The sequence below is a fragment of the Dermacentor silvarum genome, chromosome 9 (genome assembly GCF_013339745.2).
Source record: "Dermacentor silvarum isolate Dsil-2018 chromosome 9, BIME_Dsil_1.4, whole genome shotgun sequence".
NCBI classification, from domain to species: domain Eukaryota; kingdom Metazoa; phylum Arthropoda; class Arachnida; order Ixodida; family Ixodidae; genus Dermacentor; species Dermacentor silvarum.
This window is the reverse complement of record NC_051162.1, coordinates 118,102,517-118,128,092: the sequence shown is the minus strand read 5'-3', so window position 1 is coordinate 118,128,092 and position 25,576 is coordinate 118,102,517. Positions and strand designations below refer to the sequence as shown.

Genomic DNA, 25,576 nt, shown 5'->3' with positions numbered 1-25,576 from the left:
CTTGCCAGGCTATTGAACATTATCTTTGTCTTCTGCATATAATCTTTAACCCCACTCTTACACTTTCTCAGTTAAGGTCCTCAATCATTTGTTGTAATTCGTCCCTATTGTTGCTGAATAGGACAATGTCATCTGCAAACTGAATGTTGCCGAGATATTCGCCATTGATCCTCACTCCTAAGCCTTCCCAGTCTAGAAGCTTGAATAATTCTAAGCATGCAGTGAATAGCATTGGAGAGATTGTGTCTCCTTGTCCGACCCCTTTCTTGATAGGTAACTTTCTACTTTTCTTGTGAAGAATCAAGGTAGCTGTGGAATCCTTGTAGATGTTTGCTAAGATATTCATGTATGCCTCTTGTACTCCTTGATTACACAATGCCTCTATTACTGCTGGTATCTCTACTGAATCAAATGCCTTTTCATAATCTATGAAAGCCATAAAGAGAGGTTGATTGTGCTTTGCAGATTTCTCGATTACCTGATTGATAACATGGATATGATCCATCGTAGAATATCCCTTCCTGAAGCCAGCCTGTTCTCTTGGTTGGCTGAAGTCAAGTGTTGCCCTGATTCTATTGGAAATTATCTTGGTGAATATTTTATACAATACTGAAAGCAAGCTAATGGGTCTATAATTCTTCAATTCTTTAACGTCTCCTTTCTTGTGGATTAGTGTAATGTTGGCATTCTTCCAGCTCTTCCATTCTTCCAACTGGAAGTTGTGAGGCATTGCGTATAAAGGGCTGCAGGCTTTTCAACCACGATATCTCCTCCATCTTTGATTGAATCGACTGTTATTCCATCTTCTCCAGCAGCTTTTCCCCTGATCATGTCTTGCAAGGCCCTTCTAACTTCATCGCTAGTTATAAAAGGAGCCTCTGTATCCTGTTCATCACTACTTCAAATGAAAGTAGCTTGAAAAAATGTTCCAGAAGCCAGGGGAATTCATATTCAAACGTATAGCTTCACTGGCTTTACTCAACAATAAAACAATAACAAAACATAGACGTTTCGCCACCTATGCGGGTGGCATCGTCAGTACACAAATGGCATCCCATGAAAGAGTACATCAACTTATATCTTGCCGTAAACATCCGGCAAAGGACCACGATTACTGTTGCATGCATTTTGATTATGACGGATGAACCATGATTCGATGAATTTCCTTGGGCCCCATCGTTGTTCCCGTGCCAGCGTCGTCACATTATCGAAATGGAACACGTGTCCTTTCGTCAGGCAGTGATCGACTAATTCCGTCTTGGCACGTGTTGAATGTGTGGCTTTGGTGACGTCCCTGACGTGTTCCTTGATGTGAGTATGACGTCGTCGCCCGGTCTCACCGATGTAGCAGGCATCACAGTCCGTACAGTTAACTTTGTACACAACTCCGCTTTGTTCGTCGGAGGGGGTGTGGTCCTTTGGTTTTGGGAACACGTTAGCCAGTGTGCGCATGGGTTTAAACACAGTCCTAACGCTCAGAGGTCGCAAGGCCCTACGCACAGCTTCTGACACGCCGCAGACATACGGGATGCACACAACAGATTTTTCCTTATTAGCCCTGCTCTCGCGAGGTCTTTGCATGCGGCGCCGCGTGTCATCGACAAACCGCTGAGGGTAGCTTCGTTTATTCAGGACAGTGGCAACATTAGCTTCTTCATGCTTCCTCAGGGTCTGTGTCGACGACAGCGCGTCGCAACGTGACAGAAGTGTACGGGCAACAGCATATTTGTGCTCCGCAGGGTGGTGCGAGTCAAAACTCAGCACATTGCCACTGTCGCAAGGTTTGCGGTATACGGATGTCGCCAATGAACCGCCCTCGTTCCCACGCACCAGCACATCTAGAAACGCCAAAGTGTCACCATCTTCCATTTCACACGTGAATTGAATGGCAGGATGAACACTATTGAGTGCATCATGCATAGCCTACAGATTGTGCTTTTCTACAATGACGAAAGTGTCATCTACATAGCGGCAGTACATTTTCACATGGAAGGGCAAGGTGGACAGGCATATAGTTTCCACGTGTTCCATCAAAAGATCTGCCACGATTACCGACACAGGGCTGCCCATCGGGACACCTTCTATTTGGTGGTAGACAGTTCCGCCAAAAGTGAAATATGTTTGCTTTAAGCAAAACCTCAGTAAAATCATGATATCATCTACAGTGAGCGAAGTTCGACTTGTCAAAGTACAATCATCTTGTAGGCGTTTCTCGATTACATCGGTAGCCAGTTTTATCGGCACATTGGTGAATAAAGACGTGACATCAAAAGACGCCATAACATCCGCGTCACCCAGCTGCTGCTGACGTATCGCGGTGACAAATTCTTTGGAATTCTTAACCGGGAACGTATTATCCTCCGCAAGAGGATTTAAGATTTCAACTAAGAACTTTGACAAGTTGTATGTCGGAGATCCAACAAAAGATACAATAGGTCTCAGGGGGCAGCCATCTTTGTGAACTTTTGGCAGTCCGTACGCTCTCGGCGTTGCCCCGTCAGACGAGAAGAGACGGCGGTATAACGACTGGTCCACCATTCCTTTCGTTTTTAGCCTACGCAAGTAGTCCACTAATTGTCTTTCAGTACTTAAAGTAGGATCGTGTTGCATCTTTTCAAAGTGCAAAGGATCATCCAAAATTTCTTGCATTTTCCCTTCATAGTCCTTTCGGTCCATGACAACAATGCCTTTACCCTTATCGGCTTCCAGGACCACGACAGAAGGGTCGGACCTCAGATCCTCAAGTGCAGCACGTTCATTCGAACGAGGCGTTCTGGAATTAGCCAAGTATGTTCACAATGCGGCTACGAGCAAGGGCTACAGCCGCAGTATCTTTCATGTAACGGAAGCATTCCTCCGTTTCTACAATAATGTCACGTTTTGGAATCATCCGCGGTGCTACAGCAAAGTTCATCCCTCTTGAAAGAACACTCACATGGTCTAGGGTGGTCCATGGTCACATGGTCCATGTGGCGAAACGTCTATGTTTTGTTATTGTTTTATTGTTGAGTAAAGCCAGTGAAGCTATACGTTTGAAAGTAGCTTGGTTGCTCTAGGTACTGTACAGGTCAGTATTGAACTGTTCTATTTCTTCATCATCGTGAATGAAGGATGGGGCATAGGATTGTACTATACCTTCATTCTGTACCTCCTATTCAGCTTTATTACTACGACCACTACCCTCTCATTAATGCTGTAGAATTCATCACTGTTGCCCGCTATGTCCTTATGGACTAGAAATCCTATCCCGAATTCTCTCATATCTGGAAGACCTCTGTAGCAGAGTGGCCTCTGTGGCCATTAGTCAGCACTGTATAAGCCTCACCAGTTCTTCTAACCTCACTAAGGCTAATAATATCCTAGGCAATGCCTGATAATTCCCCAAATAGCCCTGCTAAGCTAGCCTCACTCGAGAGGGTGTGCGTGTTGAACATTGTCAGGTTCTGTGGCGGCCTGTCCGGACCCAGATATTCTTGGCACCCTCTGACGTGTCGCAGGTCTGACCGCCACCTTGTTCAGGTGCTTCGCAGCCGCTGGGGACTGAGGGCCATGCCTGAAAATGTAGTGGACTGGAGGACGATTCGAACTTACGACCTTCAGATTAGAAGCCCGATGTTCTACTTATTTTGCTTCAATTGTTGGCAGAAAGTGTCTTGCTTTCTTAAGAACAATTTTCACAGGTAAGTGCTGCATACTTATAAAGTGCATATGATATCTAAGGCAACATGTAAGCTTTATTTTGATAGTTAGTAAAGCCTTAGCCATCACTAACATCTATGATGTGTACTGATATGGCAGTACCACGCTTACACATTTAGACCTCTTTTGCAGCTAAGCATGCAGCAATGCAGACAATTCTTTTTTTCTTTCTTTGAAAATCTTGATCACAACACTGTCTCATGAACTGATAATGTTTAAATTGTGTCAGTGCCCATCGTCTCCATGCTACTTAATTTGAAAACTAAGACATCAGCTCCAGGTGGCACGTGTGGTGCCTGATCACTAAAGAAGAAAAACTCAGGGCTGCTTTAATCATCACCCAAAATCTCTTGCGTATTCTAGTAAACTACTCAAACCTTCGGTTATCTTCACATGCTTCTCCATAACTTTTGACTGACAACATTCCTTCTACTTCACAGCATGGTTTCAGGAAAGGCCTTTCAGCTATCACACAACTAGCCACGGAACTTCACAGCTTTGAAAAGTTGTTAATAAATCATTATTGTTTTGCAAACAGCCTTTCTAGTGCAGGATGTGGTGCTGCATTCAAGAAGGTCTGCCGTTATCATGTCATGACGAATCGTTATTGCTGCTTCCCTGCAACGAGTGCACGCCGCCCCTATCGTCGGATGTTCGCACTCAATCATTTGTGCCTACGTGTGGTGTGAGTGATGTGTCCCTTTGCTGACAGCTGCACTCCTGTATCGTATGGGGTGCACTGCCCCAGATAGTGCACTGGTTTCAGCTCTCTGTCTCAGTAACTCGAGAACACTGAGGCAGCCTTGTCCTAAACACGGGCACACTCGGCCGCTGTTTTTACTCCACCCACATGTAATTCTTTATCTATCAACTGTCTCCAGTCCACAGTGGCATGATTTTAGGCAAACCAGCTGATGCAGCAGCTCTTTTTTGTGTTCTGCTTGAACTCATTACCCCGTCATGTCTTTTCTAGTAAAAGCTGCATTAACTGATGCACTAAGCATGCACTTGGTTATAGCTCTAATGTAACGTTGCTCGAGCAAAGCTCTACCACCATTATTCCACTTTGGGCCATTCTATCCATTGTGAAAGTGCGGCGCATGACTTAGTGTGAACATAATTTCATGAAGGAGTTTTAAAAAATTGGTCAAGAATGTGTACCTTGCTTCATCAATTTCGACTGGGCTAAGCTTGGTGTGCAAGAAGAGTGCGCTTGATTTCCTCTCAGCTCGAAATGCCAACATAGTACATGATTGGCAGACAGCTAGGTGAAGAGTGGGAACTACAAAGCCTGGTGATGTCATTACCAGGTGCTTGAGACGTTAACCTTTCAAGGTTCTATGTACACAATCGTGTACGCCAAGATTGTGCATCAACAGCAATAGCATTGATGAAAGTAACGGTATTTAAAATGTGTTGCATACATCTAATTCTGATTGGAATTGTGTTGCAAGCTTGAATACAATGTGCAAAAGGCTTCAGTGAAATGAGTGGGATGGTAGACGGTTGTGTATTTTTGCTCGGTACAAATATGCCGTTGTATGCAGCGGGCGTACATATCGGCAAATGTCTGAATGAATGGTTAGGAAGCACCACAGCAATGTTTGGGGAACCGCTATTACAGGCCGCCTTGTCATGCACATTTTTATACGCCAGAGTTGCTGGGGTATAAGTTTGTTGTTAGTGCATGTAAGCACTTCTTAAAAATGCTGGCCACCTCACTGGGGAATTTATAAAAGCTAACTGACTGTACTACTGTCATTGTGAACAAAAATTCTCTTTCTCATAAAGGAGCCATTCTAAACAGTGGGACTCTGGGAGAGAAATGGGTGAGTTTATTTTGTTCATTAACAACCATATGAAACCAAGAGACAGTGAAGTCAAGGAAAGCATGGGGGCAGTTAAATGTTTTTCATGTGAAATGTAGAATTAATAAGGAGAAGGGAAATGAAAGTGGAGGAAGAGACAACCTGCCACTGGTGAGACTTGAACCCACAACTACAGCATGACACTTGCGATGCTCTGCCAATGGAGCTAGGCAGCAACTTGGGTTTTGTGTATGTATATACTAGACCTAGTTCTGTGTTGGCTTAGCCAGCACGATGTGCAACATCCTTTCAACTGCAGGTGTCAAGTAATATGTGATCATAGGAGCCAACATGAACAGTGAGATTAGATGTTACTGCAAGTTTTTGCTGTATGGTGTGTCATATTGCTGCTTACCAAATGCTGTACATTTTGTACACATGTAGTAGTCCTTCACTTACTAGTAATGCCTATGTCTCCTACCTATGTGGTACATGCATGTGCTATGAAGTGCCTCACAGAGAGCTCAATGAGCACCACTAGTTCGAAACTATAATATAGCAGGCAAGATGACTGTACTGAAATAAACTGCAGGGAGCAGCTAAGCGACGTGTTTGCAGGCAGCTGTCGCCATCCAGAAAAGCAGGTATTTCTACCATTGTGAAATGACCTGGACTGCACGTAATGTAATGTGTGACCTAATGTACCTTGCTGTACGGTTCTGCTAGGTCTTTTGTCTATAGTATGTTGGTGACTAAATTTCATACAGCAGGCGCTTCACAACCAATGTGTCAAGTGCAGCAAACTATACTGTTACCAGAAAAACTTCAGTCTATTTCATTTTCAGCTTGCCCTCTGACTTCTGTTGCTTAGCCACTTGCTTCTGTCCCCCAAAGGCACCGAAGTGCAGCTCACGTGAGGCCTTATGCCACATGCTGTTAGCAGCTTGCCACTTAAAATGACCTTCAGGTCTCTAGTTTAACATGTTGGCAAGGAAGCCGCATTTTTTATACCCAGGAAACGGCATCAATTGCATGCTGTAGAATGACAAAAGCAATCTCGATGTTCACAACACAGCACCTCAAAGCACTAGCTGTTACGAGAGAACAGTGCAAGAAACTGGCATGTGATGCTTGCGCCAGATCATTCAACGAGCGACTTTGGCACGAGGGAAGCGTGCGTGTGATAGTGGGCTAATAGTTAGAGAATTGGGATGCTGTACTGGAAGGCCGGTATGATTTATGAGCCTGTATGCATTTATCTCTTGGTGCAGAGATAAGGCACTGCTTCAAGCCATACAAGTTCACCTTTAGATGGAAGCATTATAGTAGCTTGTGCTTGTGACCTGAAGTATCCAGACAACATGGTGATATGACTTTCAATGTGGCAAAGTGTGACTTTTGCGAGAGGCTTGAATGTGCTGTCAAATTCTTAGTTTCTTATTGGTTACGTTAGCCTCCAGTGAAATAATAATAAAAAGCCATAAATTCTTGTAGCTTTGCCTATAAAATGCTGAAGTTGTGCATGTTTTCTCCACACATCTAGTTGACAGCGTTTTATCTGGATGTATAATAAAAGAAACTAATGTTCATGTGAATATTTATATAATTGAAATTTGTTGCATGCTCAAGAGTGTTATAATGTAGTGAAAGTCAATATGCAAACAAGGCATGGAAAGGTTTATTTATGTGCCTTATGTGAGTGCCCTACAGTTGACATTTAACGATAATTATTTTGAAATAACTTGGTGTTATTCTTGTCCCTAAAATATGTCAACTTTTCATACCCATTTCATATATTGAAGCAGGCTACCTTTATAGATCTGTTTATAGATCATACAGATTTCTCTGCTGCATCTTAGTAACATTTAGGTGGGCTACACTACCATACAGCATAAAAAGCGCCGTGTTCTTGCTGTCAAACAAAATATGAATAACTTTGAAAGAATATAGCGGCCATTTTCTGCTAACATCCAGATGTCCCTTTCCAGACATCCACGTAATATGCACAAGTCTTGCATCACCACGTCTATGGGATATCCAGAAAACGTCCTAGAAGAAAGGGAACGGATTTCCCGTGGAAGTACAAATATTTTAGCTAAGAGGGATGTACAGTGGATATGAAAATGTGATCCGTGTCATTAAAACAAGATTTAGTTCTTCAAGATATGCTCTGTGTAGGTACAAGGGCCCACTAGTTAACCACTCGCACAACAGTAAAAGCATACCTGAAAGTAGACAGTCCATCATTAAATTTGTTCATTGTGCTTTTAAAGCAAGTTCATTGCAAAAAAGCGTGATCTGGACTTGAGCGTTTGGCCGTTACAGTGCTACCCTTTATCTATTCTAATGCTGTTGTCTCTGTCCACTAGTGTTCATCTCAATTAAAAATTCTACGCAAAGCTATGCCTTGTCTCAGATAAGAGTAAGTGAGGCACCCAATCAAAGAGGAGTATTTTAGACCTGCTGAAGGCCTATTTGGTGCATACATGACATGGTTAGTGAGCACAAAAAACATACGGTTGTATGTAGACTAGTTAGTTCTTGAACATGGAAGCCAAGTTGTGCTGCATAGCTGACATGAAACACACACAAAGTAAAAACACGAATGTCCCATGTCTATCTCTCTTCTTGTGTGCTCTCTGTTTTGTGCACTCACTATGTCAAATCCTCCCAATTTTATGGCAGCTGAGAGTATTGTGCATCTACATAACGAGATGTAAAAAAAAAAAAAAACTATTTCCGGCTAATAGTATACTGTGCTGGCTTGTTACATATTTAACAACACAAAAAATTTGTAGACTTTTATTTGTAGAACCATTACAGCAAAATATATAAGTCTGATTTCCCATCTTAGACAATAGTGTACAATTTAGTTAGAGGTGCACAGGCTAAGCCAAAGTCCTGGTGGCTTGATGGTAGTGTGAATGCACACAGCTGGTACATCTGCTGGACCTGCACGAGAGAAAAAAACAAAACAAAAAAAAAAAAAACAGATTAAGCACAAAGGATTAAAAAGAAACCACACTTGCAACTTGCACTCATATACGAACACGTCACTGCTACAAACCGAGTACTGCTATATAGCATTTTCTTAGCCTGTTGGTCCACGTGCACAAGTGCCTGTCATCTGTGGTGAAGCTGCTTAGCATGACTCGTGACAAGACCTTTCTCTTTCCACCACCCGAGAATGTTCTCTGAAGTGGCCAGACTTGCTGCCATGGGAAGTTTATGTGGCCAATGTACAGATTTTGACTGCTAAAGCTGTACCAGACCATTGGCAAGCAAATTTTGTAATAACTTGAATATGTGAAATATTTGTGACTACTTAGAAGCACGGCGTCCAGGTTTTCAAACCGAACAATACAAAGTGAACCTGCCCACATTAAAGCCTCAACCATAAGAGACAAGTTCCCGATGGAATTTTGGCGTCGGCCAGCGTTAACAACAACGCAACACGCTCGACGCCAACGTCTACCTATGCCAGATCACAGCGCCAAGGCTTGAAGTGGCTAGCAAAGCATGAAAGCCGGTCGAAAATACGTCATAATCTTGTTCCTTGTGGTTGGGCCTTAACATTCTTGATGCCGCAGTTAACCAAATCTCGTGCATGTGGGTTGACTGAAGTAGCAGAAATTGCAAGTTATTACTTTTTTTTCGTAGTGAATGACCCAGTACGGATTATTTCCTAACAAGGTATCCATCTTCTAAAACTATTTCCCCATGAGCCTGCTCGTTTTGAATAGGAGTAGAAAACCTTTGCTTGTAATTCTTATCTTTTGTAGTGAACTTCGTGCCTATTCTCTGTTCAACCAAATTTTTAACATCATTCAGGAGTCTGCATTGAGGATCAAGTCATAATAATCCAGTGCGTGATTATGCTTGGTTATCTTGTAGTGCAGAGTGGGCGATTTGCATGGGCTTAGAATACTGCCATTTCACAGCCAGTACCATAGTATGCCTTGCTTGGGTCGCTTTCCTGTGCCTCTTGGCTTTACAGATTATGATGCAAATGGACTTCTAGCTGTTATTTATTGTGACTATGTGCTTGCCCTCACCACTAGTCAAAGCTTTCTTTAAAAAAAAAAAAAAGATAAAATGTTGCATTTAAATAATCTTTGCTGCCTCCACCATGCACAGTACATAAATTTACAATGTTAGTAACTCTGGTTGCGTTGGCACCAGATTCTATACAAACAGCCTTGTCATATCAGAGCTGGCAGGCCCGTAGCTGGATTTCAAAGCAACCTCACTACACCTGCGTCATGTGGAAGCAATGTGCCCTGCAATGTGCAACGCACTGTCAACCGCGTCGTTAGCGCCAACGCGTACAATGACAACATTAAACCCAATTAACTAGCTCGCCAGCAATCATTGACAGCAAGTACTCAATCCTTATTGCCCTATGCGCGGCAACGCTGACAGACGGCCCCACGACGCGATGGGAAATACTGGTCCGCATTATTAACCATCGAGTTGCAGGCAACCAAAACCCGTGACATGTTGCGTGCAGTACACTTTAGAATAATACCAAGAAAAAAAAAATGCGACAAAATAAATCTGATCTATTGCATATATATAAAAAAGGCTATAGGCTCAATTAACTGCACTGGCTTCTAGTCAGCAGTATATTTTATGGAAAAATCTAGAAAAATTCGCGCTACGTAACATCGGCAGATACGCGACAAATACAATCAAAATACGTATTAGAATGGATGTAAATAACACTACTAAATATAGAACAGCGCTACAGTGGAGCAGTCGGGCATATAAAAGGACGATGTTAAAGACGTATGAGGATGTAGCAGTACCAGGCCTTGTGGACAAGCTGCAGCAGAAAATCATCATCCCACAATCGCGGCTGACGGGATGCGTACTGAATGTCACATGCAAGCAAAAAATCAAATCACGCGCCAACAAAAACGGAAATACGCGTTCATGTGACGTTGTTTTTAAGTGACGTCACTTCCGGGCGTTGCTGGAGTCAGCTGGAGCTGTTTGTTGACTTGTCTGGAGAGTCGCGCGGCACTACAGTTTTCGCTTTTGCTGAGCCGTGTTCTCTCAAGGGCTGCAGAAGATAGCGCCAACCTTTCCTTCTCTGATAACCACTTGGTATTTCATATACGTGCTTTTCGGCGCCCGATTTGGTGATCCTGGTGGTGCTGAGGTCTCCAAGACCAATGTTCCCTACTTCATGTGGCAAATGACAAGCGTGAGTGTTGGTTGTGCTAACACGTGCTAAACGCAACGCCTTCTCGCGTGAGAGCCAGACTAGTTAGTATTTGCCAAGCGATCTCGATCGGCGATATAAAGGTTGTCGCCGCTCATTCTGGGATAGCACTGACGGCTCCCTCTCCGTAATCACAGTCGAAAGAAGCTACCGTCGACTCGCCGAAGAAAAGGACAAATTCCCACCGAAAGCAAGTGAAACTTAAGATGCGCTTTTACCACAAATGGAATGTAGCGGAAAAAAAAAAAAAAACTTTCTTACGCAAGTTGATGGCACGCTGGCCTGTGTTAGGGTAAACGGAGAATGGGAAAACGGGATAAAGTTATATCCTTACACTTATTCCGAGTGAGAAAGAATCGGTTGTCGACAATACTTAGCAAAAAGATGGAATTTTAGTGTAGCGAAATTTTGAACCAAGTGTTAAACATCTATTTGCTCATATTTTCTTTCCTTAATTGGTTCAACTACGGTTCTGGCTGCTCTACAGCTAGCAGTGGAGTATATTTCTCGAGTGCCGTGTATGAAAATTCATTTACCCGCCGTGATTGCTTAGTGGCTGTGGTGTTGGGCTGCTAAGCACCGGAGGTCGCCGGATCGCATAGCGGCCGCATTTCGATGGGGGCGAAATGCGAAAAGACCTGTGTACTTAGATTTAGGTACACACTAAAGAACCCGGGCCAGGTCATCGAAATTATTCCGGAGTACCCCACTACGATGTGCCTCATAATCAGATCATGATTTTGGCATGTGCAACCCCATAATTTAATAAATTTTGACTGACGCATGCTATGATAGCTGCCCTGTGTAATATGTTATCATGCAAGGAGATATAAAACTCCCCTGGTCGTTTTAACGTCTGCCAATGTCCCCTTCTGCCCATCACTAGAATCCAAAAACCATTTGCAAGGATATTACAAAGAAAGAAAAGTTCTCATTCTGCTGGGAAGATTTGAACTCAACCAACAGATTTGCAGTCCAGGATTATACCTCTCAGCCACTCTGCTGATGGAGAATATTGATCCTGGAGAGCGAGATTGCACTAGCACCTGCCATGATTGTCCAATGCCCACTCAACATTTTGTACTGGACAGAGATGGCGTATGTGCTTTCTTTGTGTTCTAGCACATAGCCTTCCTTGTCGTGGAGGTGGTTCTAAATTATCTTCATCTACATGTAACGACAATGATTGAGTGCGTCTGCCGTGTCTTCATGTTCTAGGGCTCTGCTTCTTGAAATTTTCACTGGATGGTGCTGACGTCCTTTGTCTTCAAGGTTGGCGTGAGACCTATTAATGGGATAGCCCAGATATAAACTTTAGAAAAGCTGGACAAATCCAGCAGTAAGAAGCTAAAGTCTAGCTTTAGTAGTGAGCTGTGACTAAGTCTGGACAGGTAATGGTAGGAAGAAAAGCCGAGTCTTTTGACTTCACAACCAGGATATGCAAATTCCACAAATAAATAAGACTCAACCTTCTCTTACTTTTTGTTAGGAGATTGCTCACACGCACCTGCGAATGGTCACTTTAACAAGCAGTTTAAGGCTTACTGCAAATTACATTTCACCAGCTATCACGCCACTGCTCTGCCTTATTGGCGAAACAATTTTTTTTTTTTCTGATTTGACCATTTCTTTACTGCACAACTGTTTGAAAGCCAAAAGTGGTTACCACTTCTGTTTTATGTTACATAATTCTCTTATTTGTGAATGCCCTTCTCTCAATAATAGAAACATTGGGACACCTAATCGCTTGCTTTAGCTTAGTTTTGTAATTGTCTAATTCATCTGGCACTCTTTTATAGCATTGTTTACTCTACACTTCATTCACGGATAACACGTGTGCCACTTCTTACATCCAAGTCTGTTGCACTGGATTTGTATTCGCTTGCAGATTGAAGGCTCACACTATCTGCTTGTTCTCTGCACTGATTTCAGGTAAACATTAAGGTAAGCTTGGCCGGTATAACCTAAAACAGATTGGAAAAGCCATGCCCATATGGGCAGAGCTGGAGCCGTTTTGACCCATCACGGACGGCTAATGGCAATTATTTTGAATAAAAACAGATTGGAATAGCTATACGTGATACCGGCCCTGTAAATCTGCTGTTCTTAAGTACAGGAGATTTTAAATTCAATTCAACAATATGTCATTCTTGAAGTGGAGGGGGTGTAAAATAAGGTGATGGCCATTGCGAGAACAAATTAACAATTGAGGCAGCTATAGTACTACGAGATAGTTCATGAGAGATGCTGTTCGTGCTCTTCATTTTCTTCAAGCTGATGCCTGTGCTTGCATATGAAAAAGAAGAAAAAAATATCTTCAATATTCCTTGCCCCGAAAAGGTGTGCAATTTGAGTCTGATAAGTTGATAAAAGCTCAGTTCGGAAAAGTGCTAGGCAGGTCTGCATATTACTGACTCGTTTGAAAGCTTAATTGAACAGGTTTTGATGTTCTGATCATGTCTTCGATGTGCCTCTGTGATCTGCCTAGTCTTCCATAGCTGTCATGGTGCTTTATTTTGATAAACAAGTGCAAGCTCCTGAGATTGTTCGAAGCTTGAGCTTCAGCACTTGCATAGTGTGCAGAATGGCAGCTCAGTAGATTCTCTTTCCTCCATCTTTTCCAAAATTGCTCAAGTCTGCGATGATGCCATATTCTTGTCACTGTGGATTTTGGGACTGAAATGTCAATCTCTTCTTCGTGGTAGTGAAAAACTTGTGAATCATTTACCAGTAGAGAAATTGGGTGCTGTAAGTATTTCCATTTTCTCATGTGACAAAGATAGAAAAGCGAGAGGCCTTGAGTTTAATACTGCGTCTAACTTGTATAACACTGTCCTAAATGCCTGAGTTGTCAGCTTTGCCTGGCTGAGAATCTTCTGGAGGCTGGACTTGGGCAGTCTTTAGCATCCTTTCCCATAACCACCCTACCATGCTGCCTTTTCTGCAATAAACTTTCACTCAAACCTTCTTTGAGAGCAGTAGTCTGGAAATTAACTGCTGAACAATTAATTCGTTAAAAAAGCAATTTTATTTGGAGTCTTCTTGGAAGCTTCTGCTGTCGGTGTATATAACTTCAGGCCAAATGGTTTTGACATGTAGAACTTGCACGGCGCTCAAAATTTGAGTCTGACTACACGGTGGATCCGTGTGGTCAAGTCCGTGTTGTCAGCCATGTTCTTTGATCTCGTTGCCAGGATGGACCTTGCTACCGTAGTTCATCTTTTCTCAGTAGCTGTAACTGGATGCCCCTTGTAATGTAATCAGCGTAGTTATCAGTCCCGGGACAATTGTCGCCGTTGAGTTTTGTCAGAGTTGCATCAAATTTCTGACACTCTGCTGCCAACAAACTGCTGGCATTGGAATGGTGATCCCCGGATGCAATGTAGCATGACTGTAGAAGAAATTGAAAAAGGTCACATGTATTGTACATGCAAATGCATTGAGGGAGCTAACCACGAACTTCACCAGCCTGGCTCCGAGCATTGTGCCTAGAAAGTCCTGGTCTTGGCAGCGTGATCTTTATAGGTGCTACGCTTGGTTTAGCCATTGGAAGAGCCATCCATGGACGTGCACACATGTCCAAAATACCTCAAAAGTGTGCAGGCTCCATAAGCTTTCTAGCTGGCATTACAAAGTATGTGCATTTGCACGATTTGATTTCCTGGCTCAGCATTCACTCCACAAGGGAGAGCCTGAGCAGGAATATAATGCAACCCTGAGCACCATTTTCCCCATTCCCTACAGCTCTCGTAGCTCGTGGTTTCAGCCAATCTGTCGTTGCCACAACTCTTGAAACAGTAGCTTCGCTTGAATACTGAAAGGTGCAAGTCATTCTAAGGGGGTCAGATATTCTTGACACAGTCTGCAGAACAGACCTTTTTGTTTGGTTTGAGTTCTGTCTGCAGAAACCCAAGTGCAGATTTTGAGGCAACTGTCAAAACGTGTGTGCCACAGGGTTCCATATGAGTCCGAGCAGGAATTGCAGTTTCCTCGGCTTGAGCAATGAGCTCATTCTGAGACTTTGAGTTCGATGGCCATATCTTCAGCCACATACCTGTAGACTCAACCAGGACGTTATCTTTTCTGTGGAGTTGCCGTGCTTCTTCCTCTGTAGCAGGTCTAATGTGGAGATCACGTATGTAGAAAGATTCAGCTAGTGACTTGGCTGTCGCTTGTAGGTGACCTTCACAGACATCAGGTGTTGCCACAGGGTGACATTTAGCATAAATGGACTCGTCACAGTCCCAAAGAGCACTCTGGTTATTCTTGACTCACCGGAAAGCATCTCTGTCTTCTTGATATGCATCTGTAGAAAGGCTTTTAAAGCAGGATGATTCCAGAGAGAGCAAACATGCATGTCCACTTGATATCTTTTTTTGGACTGGATTTTTTTATGTGTTATGAGGCATACCCAAACTGCACGGAACTGAAAATTTAATTTCCAAAATACACTCCCAGCATGCAAAAAAGATTATTTGAAGCTGGTGCCGTAGGCATCCTGCTACTACTCTGCTACTGCTTAGTGCAATATTTTCTGACTTCGCAGCCGAATTCAGTGCAAACTGAAAACGTTATGTGGAATGTTGCCTTTGCAGCATTTCTGCAAATTATTGTTCCTAGAAAATATGCAAGATGTAATAAAAAGATTAAATATGCAAGTTTTTCCAAAACTCTTCTTGAAAAATTGAAAAAAAATTTGGTTCCAAGTGAAAAAAAAATTGGGACGGTAGTTTGTTTATGGTAGCGAAAACATGGGTGCGATGTCGTGTTTTCTCATTTGCTTTATTCACAAAACAGGCCAAAGTGGCCGATGTGGAGTGTGTTGGCTTGCTTTAGTGCCCCGAGGACTCGTTTCTGTTAACATTTACCCTTCCAAAAAAAAAAAGCATCGAGTTTACTTGTGTTTATCATTGTGGCGAAAACAGTAAATGTGTTTTCTACTATGTTTCCTGGGACGCAATGCTGCGAAAGAGAACAAACTTGACGCTACTTTTGTTGCTCGAACAAATTCATTGTCTCTTCAGAAGTTCTTAAAAAAATCACCGTCGATTACGATACTCCCTAATGCGAAAGTTGAGCGCAGCTCTATGTGTTTTCATTTTGCTATATACTATTGAGGCATCCACTGATCACCGCACCGACTGGCAGAGCCACGACGCATGGCGCTATACATTGACTGGCCCATATTTGCCACTTCCCAGCAACTGAAGCTTATGCACCCGTATCTTTACAGGGAAACGCTTGCAGTGAACTGTATGCGCGAAGGCGAGCTTTTTTTTTTTTTTTTCAATCCCCCGCATGGCCGGTGCTGCGAAATTTGAGCACAGCTGTTTAGGCGTTTTGAATTCACGTTACATTGAGGAAAAGAATTTGAATCTGAACGGCAGGGTGCTCTCGGCGGCGGCGCTGAGCCTCTGCTCGTTCAGCTTGTTTAGCAGCCTGTGCGGACGAAGCACTTCCACCTATTGTGTCGCTCATTGTTCATAAAGAAAGAACACGGGTGCATGTGGCTCGCACGGAGCGCATTCTCTAGTGGAGGTAGCGCAGGCAAATTAGCGCATGCACAGCGGATCGCTGCTGTGGAGCATGTCTCGTGCTGCACTCCTCTTTCCTCGTCACCCTTTCACCATACTGCTCATCCGCTTTGCTCCTGTCGCTCTCTTTGCTATTGCTTTTTTTTTCATCCCCCACTGCGCTCGGTTACGAGGCACGCCGACTCTCAACGCAGGAACAGGCGCCTAAGAGCTACGCTCTAAAAGGTATAATTAATGTCAGCTGGCAAGCGGCAGTTCTCGCAACAGACAGCACATGTCTGCTTGACTGATCGTGAGCACACATCCAGACATGGCGTGACTGAATTCCTGGCACACACGGCGCAGACTTCCACTCCACTGACCTCTGCTGATGATTCACTTCGATGGCTGCAGCAGGCACATGAAGCAGGGCCCCCATTCTTAAAGTTGCCGCTAAGTTGGGAGACCATCTCATGCGGAGGCGGCGCTTCTAGACGCCCAGGTTGTGCCACCCACACCATCACAGGCATTCTTTCTATGCCCGGTGGCAGAAAATAGCCTCCTTGCAGAGATGAACTTGGTGGAGCGCAAATCATACAGTTGGTACTTATTTTTAAAATGGCTCGCTGCACCATCACTGACCTAGGTGACATGGCGCCTTATGGATGCTTTCTCATCTAACACTTTGTGCACTCTACCTAGGGCATAGCAGGTGTGCGCTGCGTCATAATGCATGTCGCCACTTAAAATTGCACATATTCTTGCATACTGGTTTTTTGTAAGGCATATTTATATACAAGTTGATAAAATTTTAATATGCATAAAATATATTTATTTTTAAGGTGACAGTCGTTCTATGGCATGAAAGCATTTGTGCACTGAGTGGATTTTTTTTCTGTGTTGGTGGTCCAGAGGAGCCATGATTAACACAAGTGTCAGTGAGGCAGGGTTTTTTTCATACTTGTTTTTTTTTTATTCGTTTTTTGCGGAATCTGTGAGGTTTCTACTTTCCTTTTTTTTTTGTGTGTGTGTGTGTGTTTGTGTGACTGCACGTATTGCATGGTTGCTTGCTGCTGAAGAAGAACCAGAGTACTTCAAGCCTCTGATTTGTGTACTTGTTTCGTGGACTACTTGTGTTGAGTTAAGCTAGCTGCTGCAGCAGAAAACATATCTGGTTGAGCCACTTTGCCAAGCCGGCATCATCCTTTTCTTCATCGTACACTGTTTATCTATGTATTTGTTGAGGTTATTATCAGAAATAGGTATGACACAATAGAATAGCTCTAATAGTGAAAAATGAACAGCCATATGTCACCACAGTATGCAGACGTAGTGACCATTCAACATTACTGTATGTTCTAGGTGTAAAGCAGTGGTGTTTACTATGTACTGTAGAACCCTGCTGCACAAAATGTATCTGTAACAAGTGCCACATCATGGCACATATGCTACCCACAAAAAATTTGTCTTGCTGAGTGCTATGCAGTAAATGGCTGCGAGAATAAATACTCGCCATAAAACCACGAAATACTGGGAATAATGCAGTAAGCCTGACCACATGTGACTGGTTTTAGTTTAAAACTGCATCGTGATGTGTCATTTTCGTCACCTGAGAAACCATAGAGTGTTGCATGCTGTGTTAAAGAAAATACCTTGCTCTTGTATGTTTAAAGGAAAGCGTTAATGTGTATATATTTGTGATGCCAGCAACTGTTTTTGACTCAGGGGGCTTGCACTTTGCTGCAGAGTGCTGTTTCTTTTTTGACATTGCACTGGCAACAACTAATGATATTGGCTACTACTATTTTGATAACAGCGCCTTAACTTATATTGCTGTTGTGACTTCTGTGTCGAAGGCTGCACAGCTGAATGAAAACACAGACAAAATCACAATGGGAAACACTTGCCAAGATGGCATACAAATTTCTGTTGGCAAATGAGGTAAGTGGGAAATCCCGAAAGACACAGAAAGGGTAGCGAAAAAAAAAATGGCATTAATTGTTTGTCGACTTCTTATGATATGATTAATAAAAATCAGGCCCCTCGGTTCCCTTTTTTCTCATTCATTACATAACGAGGGCTCGAATCCGGCAACATTAATGCCTTGAGATAGCATATGTGGGTTTATTAACCAGTTGCCTTCACCCAAAAAGATCACATACTCGTGAAACCTGCAGCAGAAAGGATGTTCCACATCCGCCGCCTTGGTTTGTGAGTGGTGGTGCTGGCTAACACTCCCAGGGCTGGCTCTAGTTGTCAAAAACACAAATAGCCCAGAAAGTGGATAGGAAAACGGCGCCGCGGTAGCTCAATGGTAAGAGAATCGCACGCGTAATGCTAAGACGTGGGATCGTTCCCCACCTGTGGCCAGTAGTTTTTTCGTCCATTTTCATTTTCATTAATTTATCAATTCTTTAATTCAATTGGTAAGTACAAATAATTTCCCCTATGTTGTCCTTGGTATCATTGTTTGTTGACTTATAATATAATTCTGCTAATGGAACACTAAGTTTTTTATGTCGCAATTTTTCTCGCACGCCCTCTTCCTTCAAACTTACATTATATAAAGCACTAGTAAGATCTAAACTAGAGCATGCTTCATCAATTTGGGATCCCTCTACAGCACAGCTATGTACCTACTTCAAGCCATTCAGAACCGGTCTGCACGTTGTATGCAGTTATTCCCGCAGTGCCTGTATATCTGCACTCAAAACTAGCCTTCATCTGCCAGCCCTATCATCAAGAAGGAAACTTGCACAGTTATCATGCTTTCATAAAATTTACTATACTAACCCAGAATTAAAAAAACTTACTTTTTATATCACCCATTACATTCAACCGCGAATCGACCACAAAGTCAACACAAAGTCAAGATACAAGTACCAAGTTGCCGCACAAACCTTTTCTTCAATTCATTCCTGCCTAAGACAGCATCCGAATGGAACCACCTAGCCTCGGTGGCCAGCAATCCAGATCATTTATCTTTTCAGAATGCTGTACCTTTACACATTACATAATGTGTAACCATTCCTCTCTCTTACGCCATCAGGCATTGAGAGTCCATTAAATAAATAAATTAAATGTCTGATATGTAATAATCTTATGTGTTAAAAAGATTTATGAATATAAAAAGTGCCTCATTTTGTTCCTGGCAGAATTTCAGCCCAGAAACTACATTGAAAGCAGGTTTTGGCGAATCAGTTTTTAAAGGGTTTGTTTGGCCAAAAAGTGCAAACTGAGAGAAATGAGCTCAAAGAGTCCAGAACACACTACTTAAATAAGACTAAAAATAATTAAAGTGCCCTGCTCCATATGTTGGACCTTCGTCTTCAATTCGAACCTGTTCTGCAGCAATTCCTTCAAATTGCCTTCACTTTTTTTTCATCATAAGAGCAGTGCCGCAACCAGAATATGCCTTTCTTAATTAGCTTTTACTTTGTAGTCTGCTATACTCTTGATGAAAGGTCTCCCATGATTAAAATGTGAAGAAACTTTCTAACACGGGCATTCACTCCATGTTTGGTTTCTTGACCGCCCTGTGGACGCATCTTGAATATAGCATTCATGGGTGTCGTTGACGGCCACCATCATGAGAAGAGAATTCAGTTTCTTTCCTATGGCGCAGATTGACACCAAACTTGGTGATGAGCTTCTTCATATGTCTAGGCATCCAAAATAAACGAAATTATAAAAATGAGTTTTTCTGGCAATTTCAGCATCCCCCATTAAAGTGTAAAATCATCGTCATATCTTAGTGACCTCACTTTGCTGCAAAATGTTAGAGCACAGCAAATGTAAGCACCTTAAACAATACCTAGATGAGAACAACTTGCTGTCTGAAGTCCACCATGGTTTTAGGGAAGGCTTGTCCACTGTCACTCAGCTCATTACCACATATCACGACTTCGCAGGGAACAAATGCTAGATGCATTAGTTTTAGACTTTGGCAAGCTCTTCGATAAAGTGCCTCATTATAAAGCTCTGTACAAGCTTTATGCAGTCAGAATAGACACCAAACTTGTACGTTTCATCAGAGCCTGCCTCAAAAACCATGTTCAGTACGTTGAGGTCGGCGATTGTATTTCTGAGAGACTTCCTGTCACGTCAGGCGTACCAAAGGGGTCAGTGACTCATTCTGTTCCTAATATATGTCAATGACTCAGCAAACATAGTTGATAGGAATGTGAAATAAAGCTTTTCACAGATAATTGCATAATGCACACATCAGTTAAATCAAAAGCTGAACAAGCTAGCCTCAGCACTAACATTAATAGGGTTTTCCACTGATGTGAAGAGTGGAAAATGAGCTTAAACAATTAGCGCTCTGTTATGAAGATAAGCAGCAAGATGACACCTTTACCCTTTTCCTATTTCATTGGAAACACTGTACTTATGTTTCTGCCTATAGGTTCCTTGGGGTAATTGCTAATGGAACACATGAGGGTGGAACTAACACACTGAAAACATTTGTGTGAGCGCTCTGAGAACTTTATGGGACCTTCGTCACAAACTTTCAGGAGCTCCCATAAAGGTAAAGGTTGCAGCAATCACTATGCTTGTCAGAACTCTCCTCGAATATGCATGAGCTTCGTCGTATCAGTACGCAAAAGAAGATGTTGCTAAATTAGAATGAGTGCAGCAAATAGTAGTTAGGTTCATCTGTAATCACTGCAGAACAACTGATAGTGTGTCACAGATGCTGAGTACGCTTTGCCAGTTGAGACGCACCAAACAGACTAAAACTCTTGTATTTAATAAATACCAGGACAATGTCCAACATTATGAAATCTGCTTTAGCTGTGTCCCGTTTCTCATGTGAACGCTCATCAACACCACAGTAGAATGATATAGCAGCTACATGCCATGAATGATATATATAGATAGTAATTTTTTTATTAGGCGAAGAATGGAATGAATTGCCTAAGAGCAATGTTGAAAGTAGAAATGTGGACATATTGATGAGCTTAGCAATGTAATTTTCTTTTCTGGTGTTTGTGTTTGTTTATTCCTTGATGTTTGCATTTCCTGTATATTCACTCCTGCCTAGACTTAAGTGAGTCTAGGCAAGATTCACCACAGGATGCAATGTGGTGAATCATCTTCTTCGAATACCACGTAGCATTATGTAGGCATCTGTGGATGTTGTCAGCATGAGCTCTGTATGCCTTTCTAAGGTACTGCACGCCTTGATCTGAGTTGGTGTCAGGTCGTGATAGGCAATCCGTACTTCATCAGAGGAAGAGAATGCCAATCTTGCCTCACTGTCAACGAGTTCATTGCTAGTCACACCACAATGACACCCAATCAAAAGTGATCACGTGGCCACCTAGCTCGACACTGTGATAAAGTTTGGTTATTTCCAGCACAAGCAGGGTAATATGGTCCTTTAAAAAGCATTTTAGTGCCTGCAGTGCTGATTCGGCATCGCAGAACACCGTTCATTTATGAGGTGTCTGCGTTCTCATAAAACGGACAGCCTCCCATATTGCTGCAAGTTCCACAGCTGTAGATGTTGATTTGTGGTCCAGTCGAAATCGCCGAGTAATTACAAGTTGCGGGATAACAAATACTGCTGTTGTGGCAGATGGTGTGACCAATCCATCGGTATATACTTCTAAAGTCCCACTGTATAATGTAAATAAAAGGGACAGAGGGAGCTGCTTCAAGCCAATGGAAGAAATTTGGGATTTCTTCGTAATTCCAGGTTTGTGAAGCCTCACTAGTGGTCTCGGCAATGTCTAGGGAGGTATCTCGAGGATGTTGGTGGCCTGAAACCTTGCAGGTATAATGCTTGCGTGACATGCAGTTGCTTTAGAAAAAGCACAGTCAAGTTGCTTCTTAGTCATCGAGTGTGATGTCGGCAGGCCAAGGTAGTTTCACAGGCCCTGTATGTCGAGTGGGCAAGCCCGTGCTTCCACTATTGTGCCCTGTGCAGCATGGCAAGCCAAGGCGTATCTGCTGTGCTTGTGCCTGAAGGCGCTTTCCAGCGTCGCATACAAGATGACCCCATGTTAGCACAGGCATACTAGGTCCACGATGGTATTGCTGAATGTTCGGTTGGTTGCACTTACTTGCAATAGAAGCTTGCAATAATACTATACTCCCAGTCCTCTCACTATGATGTTTTACAATTAAAAAAATGTTTTAACCAAAATATGTAGATTTCACAAACTTGGTCATTCAGAAAAAATATATATAGTATGCAAATCAAAATGGTTGACCTGTTGTTCTCTGATCTGATCTGTAGCACTAGCGTCTTATGTTCTTTCATTCCTTTGGCATTTTGCAATTACATTTTTGTTTTGAAATGAAAAGCATTACTCGAGTAACCTGTCTTTTTTTCTTGGTGCAGCAATGAGGCATTCCACCTGTGAAGCAACTGCTGATGGGGAAGTCATATCAAGGATACCGCCACCGCTGTAACTCCTGTGCCTGTGAGACAGATAAGCATGATCTGAAGCACGGACCACGGTCCACACAGGCCAACGTCAATTTGAATGTCATTTGTGCCCTTGGAGCTTCTCGCAAACATTCAAGCTGAAGCAGCACTTGCAACCCACACAGGCAAGAGGCCTTTTGAGTGCCCTTCCATGTCCTCGGAGCTTCTCACAAAAGGTTAATCTAAAGCAACACCTGCACATCTACACAGCTGAGATGCCATTTCATTGCCCGTTATGTCCTTGGAGCTTCTCAAGACAGTGCAAATTGAATATTCACATGCGCAGCCACTCGGGTGAGAGACCATTTCAGTGCCCTACATGCCCTCAGAGCTTCTCACAAGATTGTAATCTGAACCGACACCTGCGCACCCACAGAGGCGAGAGGCCATTTCAGTGCCCTTCATGTCCTCAGAGCTTCTCAACCAAGTATGCACTGGAGAGTCATGAGCGCATCCACACAGGCGAGAGGCCATTTCCATGCCCTTCATGTCCTCAGAGCTTCTCACAAACGAGTCACCTGAACCGACACCTGCGCACCCACACAGGCGAGAGGCCATTTCAGTGCCCTTCATGCCCTCGGTGCTTCTCGGACAAGTCCTGTCTGAACCGACACCTGCGCACCCACACAGGCGAGAAGCCATTTCAGTGCCCTTCATGCCCTCGGCGCTTCTCGGACAAGTCCCCACTGAAGAAGCACATGCACATCCACACAGGCGAGGGGCCATTTCAGTGCCCTATATGCCCTCAGAGCTACAACCATGTAAGCAATCTGAACCGACACCTGCGCACCCACACGGGCAAAGCCATTTCAGTTCGGTGCATGCCCTCAAATCTTCTCACAAAAGAGTAACGGTCACTAACCTGAAGCGACACCTGCGCACCCAGACAGGTGAGAGGCCATTTCACTGCCTTTCATGCCCTCAGAGCTGCTCACAAGAGTCATCTGGACAAACACCTGCATATCCACACAGGCGAGAGGCCATTTCAGTGCCCTTGGAGCTTCTCAAACAGGTCCACAATGAAGAATCAAGTGCGCGCTCACACAGACAACATGCCACTTAAGTGACCTGTATACCCTTGATGCTTCTCACAGAAGTCTGCACTAAAGGTTCACCTGCGCATCCACTAATGTGAGAGCCTGTTTCAGTGCCCTTCGTGTCGGGAGCTTCTTGGGCAAGTCCACACTGAAAAATCACGTGTGCATCTACACATGCGAGAGGCCATTTCATTGCCCTGCATGCTCTCGGAGCTCACAAAAGAGTACTCTGAACTGATACCTGAGTAGCCACACAGGTGAGATGCCATTGCAGTACCCTTCATGCCCTTGAAGCTTCTCGTGAAAGTTTGCACTGAAGGTTTGCCTGCACATCCAATAATATGAAAGGCTGTTTGAGGGTTTTTCATACTTTGAAAAAATTTGGTAATGTCCAAGTCCCCAAGCCAATGCACACGCAGCAGAAAAAATCGTAAAGGTCGCGTCAGTGCATCTTTTGCCAAAAGAATTGACTTTCCAAAGTACAGTTTCTGCACAGTGGTGCTGAGTTGTGAAACATTATTTCTTGGTTTTCATGTTTTTCTGACCATTTTTTAATGGAACCTCAGTGTATACATACATTATTTCTCTTAATAAAATACTTGGTAATTAGCATTTGTCTGGTTACCTGTTCCCTGTTTCAATTTTGCACTTCAACTCTACTCATGGATTATCAACTAGCCTGCTTCCAATTTTTGCTAAGCCTTTTCTGTAAGAATAATTTTTTTTTTGCCTGCACATTCTATACATGTGTGAGCTCTTGGAGGTCTTTTCATTGTTATGATGTTTAAGCTTTTTATTGTCTTGTATATAAGTGCTGTTTTGTGCATTCAAGTCATCATCAGCATCAGCCTATATTTATGTCCACTGCAGGACGAAGGCCTCTCCCTGCGATCTCCAGTTACCCCTCTCTTGCGCTAGTTAATTTGAACTTGCACCTTCAAGTACTTAGCTGCTAATTAGGAAATCAGTTGTGTAAGTCTGTTTCAACGCACTAAATAAAAGACTTTTGTGAATGGATACTGTTAATTCTTGATATTTCAAGGCTTGCACTAATAGCATTTAATCTCAGTTCATTAGCATTTTATTGTGCAGAATGCTTCGAGATAATTAAAGAGATGGCATTTACAAGGTCGTTCTTGCCATTTAATGCAGTTATGACAAATTTTGTTCGGCAATTGAAGTGATTATGGACGTACTGTTATTAATGTGCATTTTTGGTTCCTACTGATGCTCTCAAAACGTTGCACATGCATCGTGCATAATATTGTTGCATAGGAATTCCTTATTCCCTCAGAATGCCAACTTTGTGGCACATCATCATCAGCCTATATTTATGTTCACTGCAGGACGAAGGCCTCTCCCTGCAATCTCCAATTTGTTAATTGTCGGAGTCGTGGCACAATGAGCTCTTTAATGACATTGGGCAAACTTCCTGCATGGTTCGTAAAATATGCTTGTGAAGCTTTCTGTACATGTCACTTAAAACGAGGCGCCCATTCTCTGCCAATGTAGAATTCCTATCACTTCACTTCTTTCAGAGCTACAGGGAACATTCGAGAGAGTTTAAGTAATGCTTCTACACAGGCAAAAAAATGAAGGTTTAGTAACTGTCATTTATCCGTTAGTTACCCAACACACTTCAAGCCATTTCTATGCATTGCTGCTAACATTCCTCTCATTGCCTTTAAATATAACTTATTGATATGCAGCATACTTGAAAAAACTGACAGAAAAAGAATGAATCGGCTGAAAAAATCAGTGCAGAAAAAATCAAAGGGACACTAAAGAGAAACACTAAATAGGTTTACATTGATAAAGTCTTTGTGAATAACTCGTTTCGTTTATTCTGCAGT

The 25,576-nt window shown here is 42.9% G+C and overlaps 1 protein-coding gene across 2 annotated transcripts in view; it reads left to right on the top strand.

The window, feature by feature from the left end:
• The window catches only part of LOC119464145 (zinc finger protein 182-like), a 99,956-nt gene extending 75,119 nt beyond the window's left edge, over nt 1–24,837 (top strand). The window contains exon 5 of one of the 2 annotated variants that reach the window (XM_049656228.1): nt 23,233–24,837. In XM_049656228.1, the coding sequence (XP_049512185.1) occupies nt 23,233–23,537 (305 nt within the window). In that variant the 3' untranslated portion in view covers nt 23,538–24,837. Of the gene's footprint in view, nt 1–22,828 lie in introns of both variants that reach the window. The other variant, XM_049656226.1, reaches the window with a different exon arrangement.
• Nucleotides 24,838–25,576: the final 739 nt, after the last annotated feature.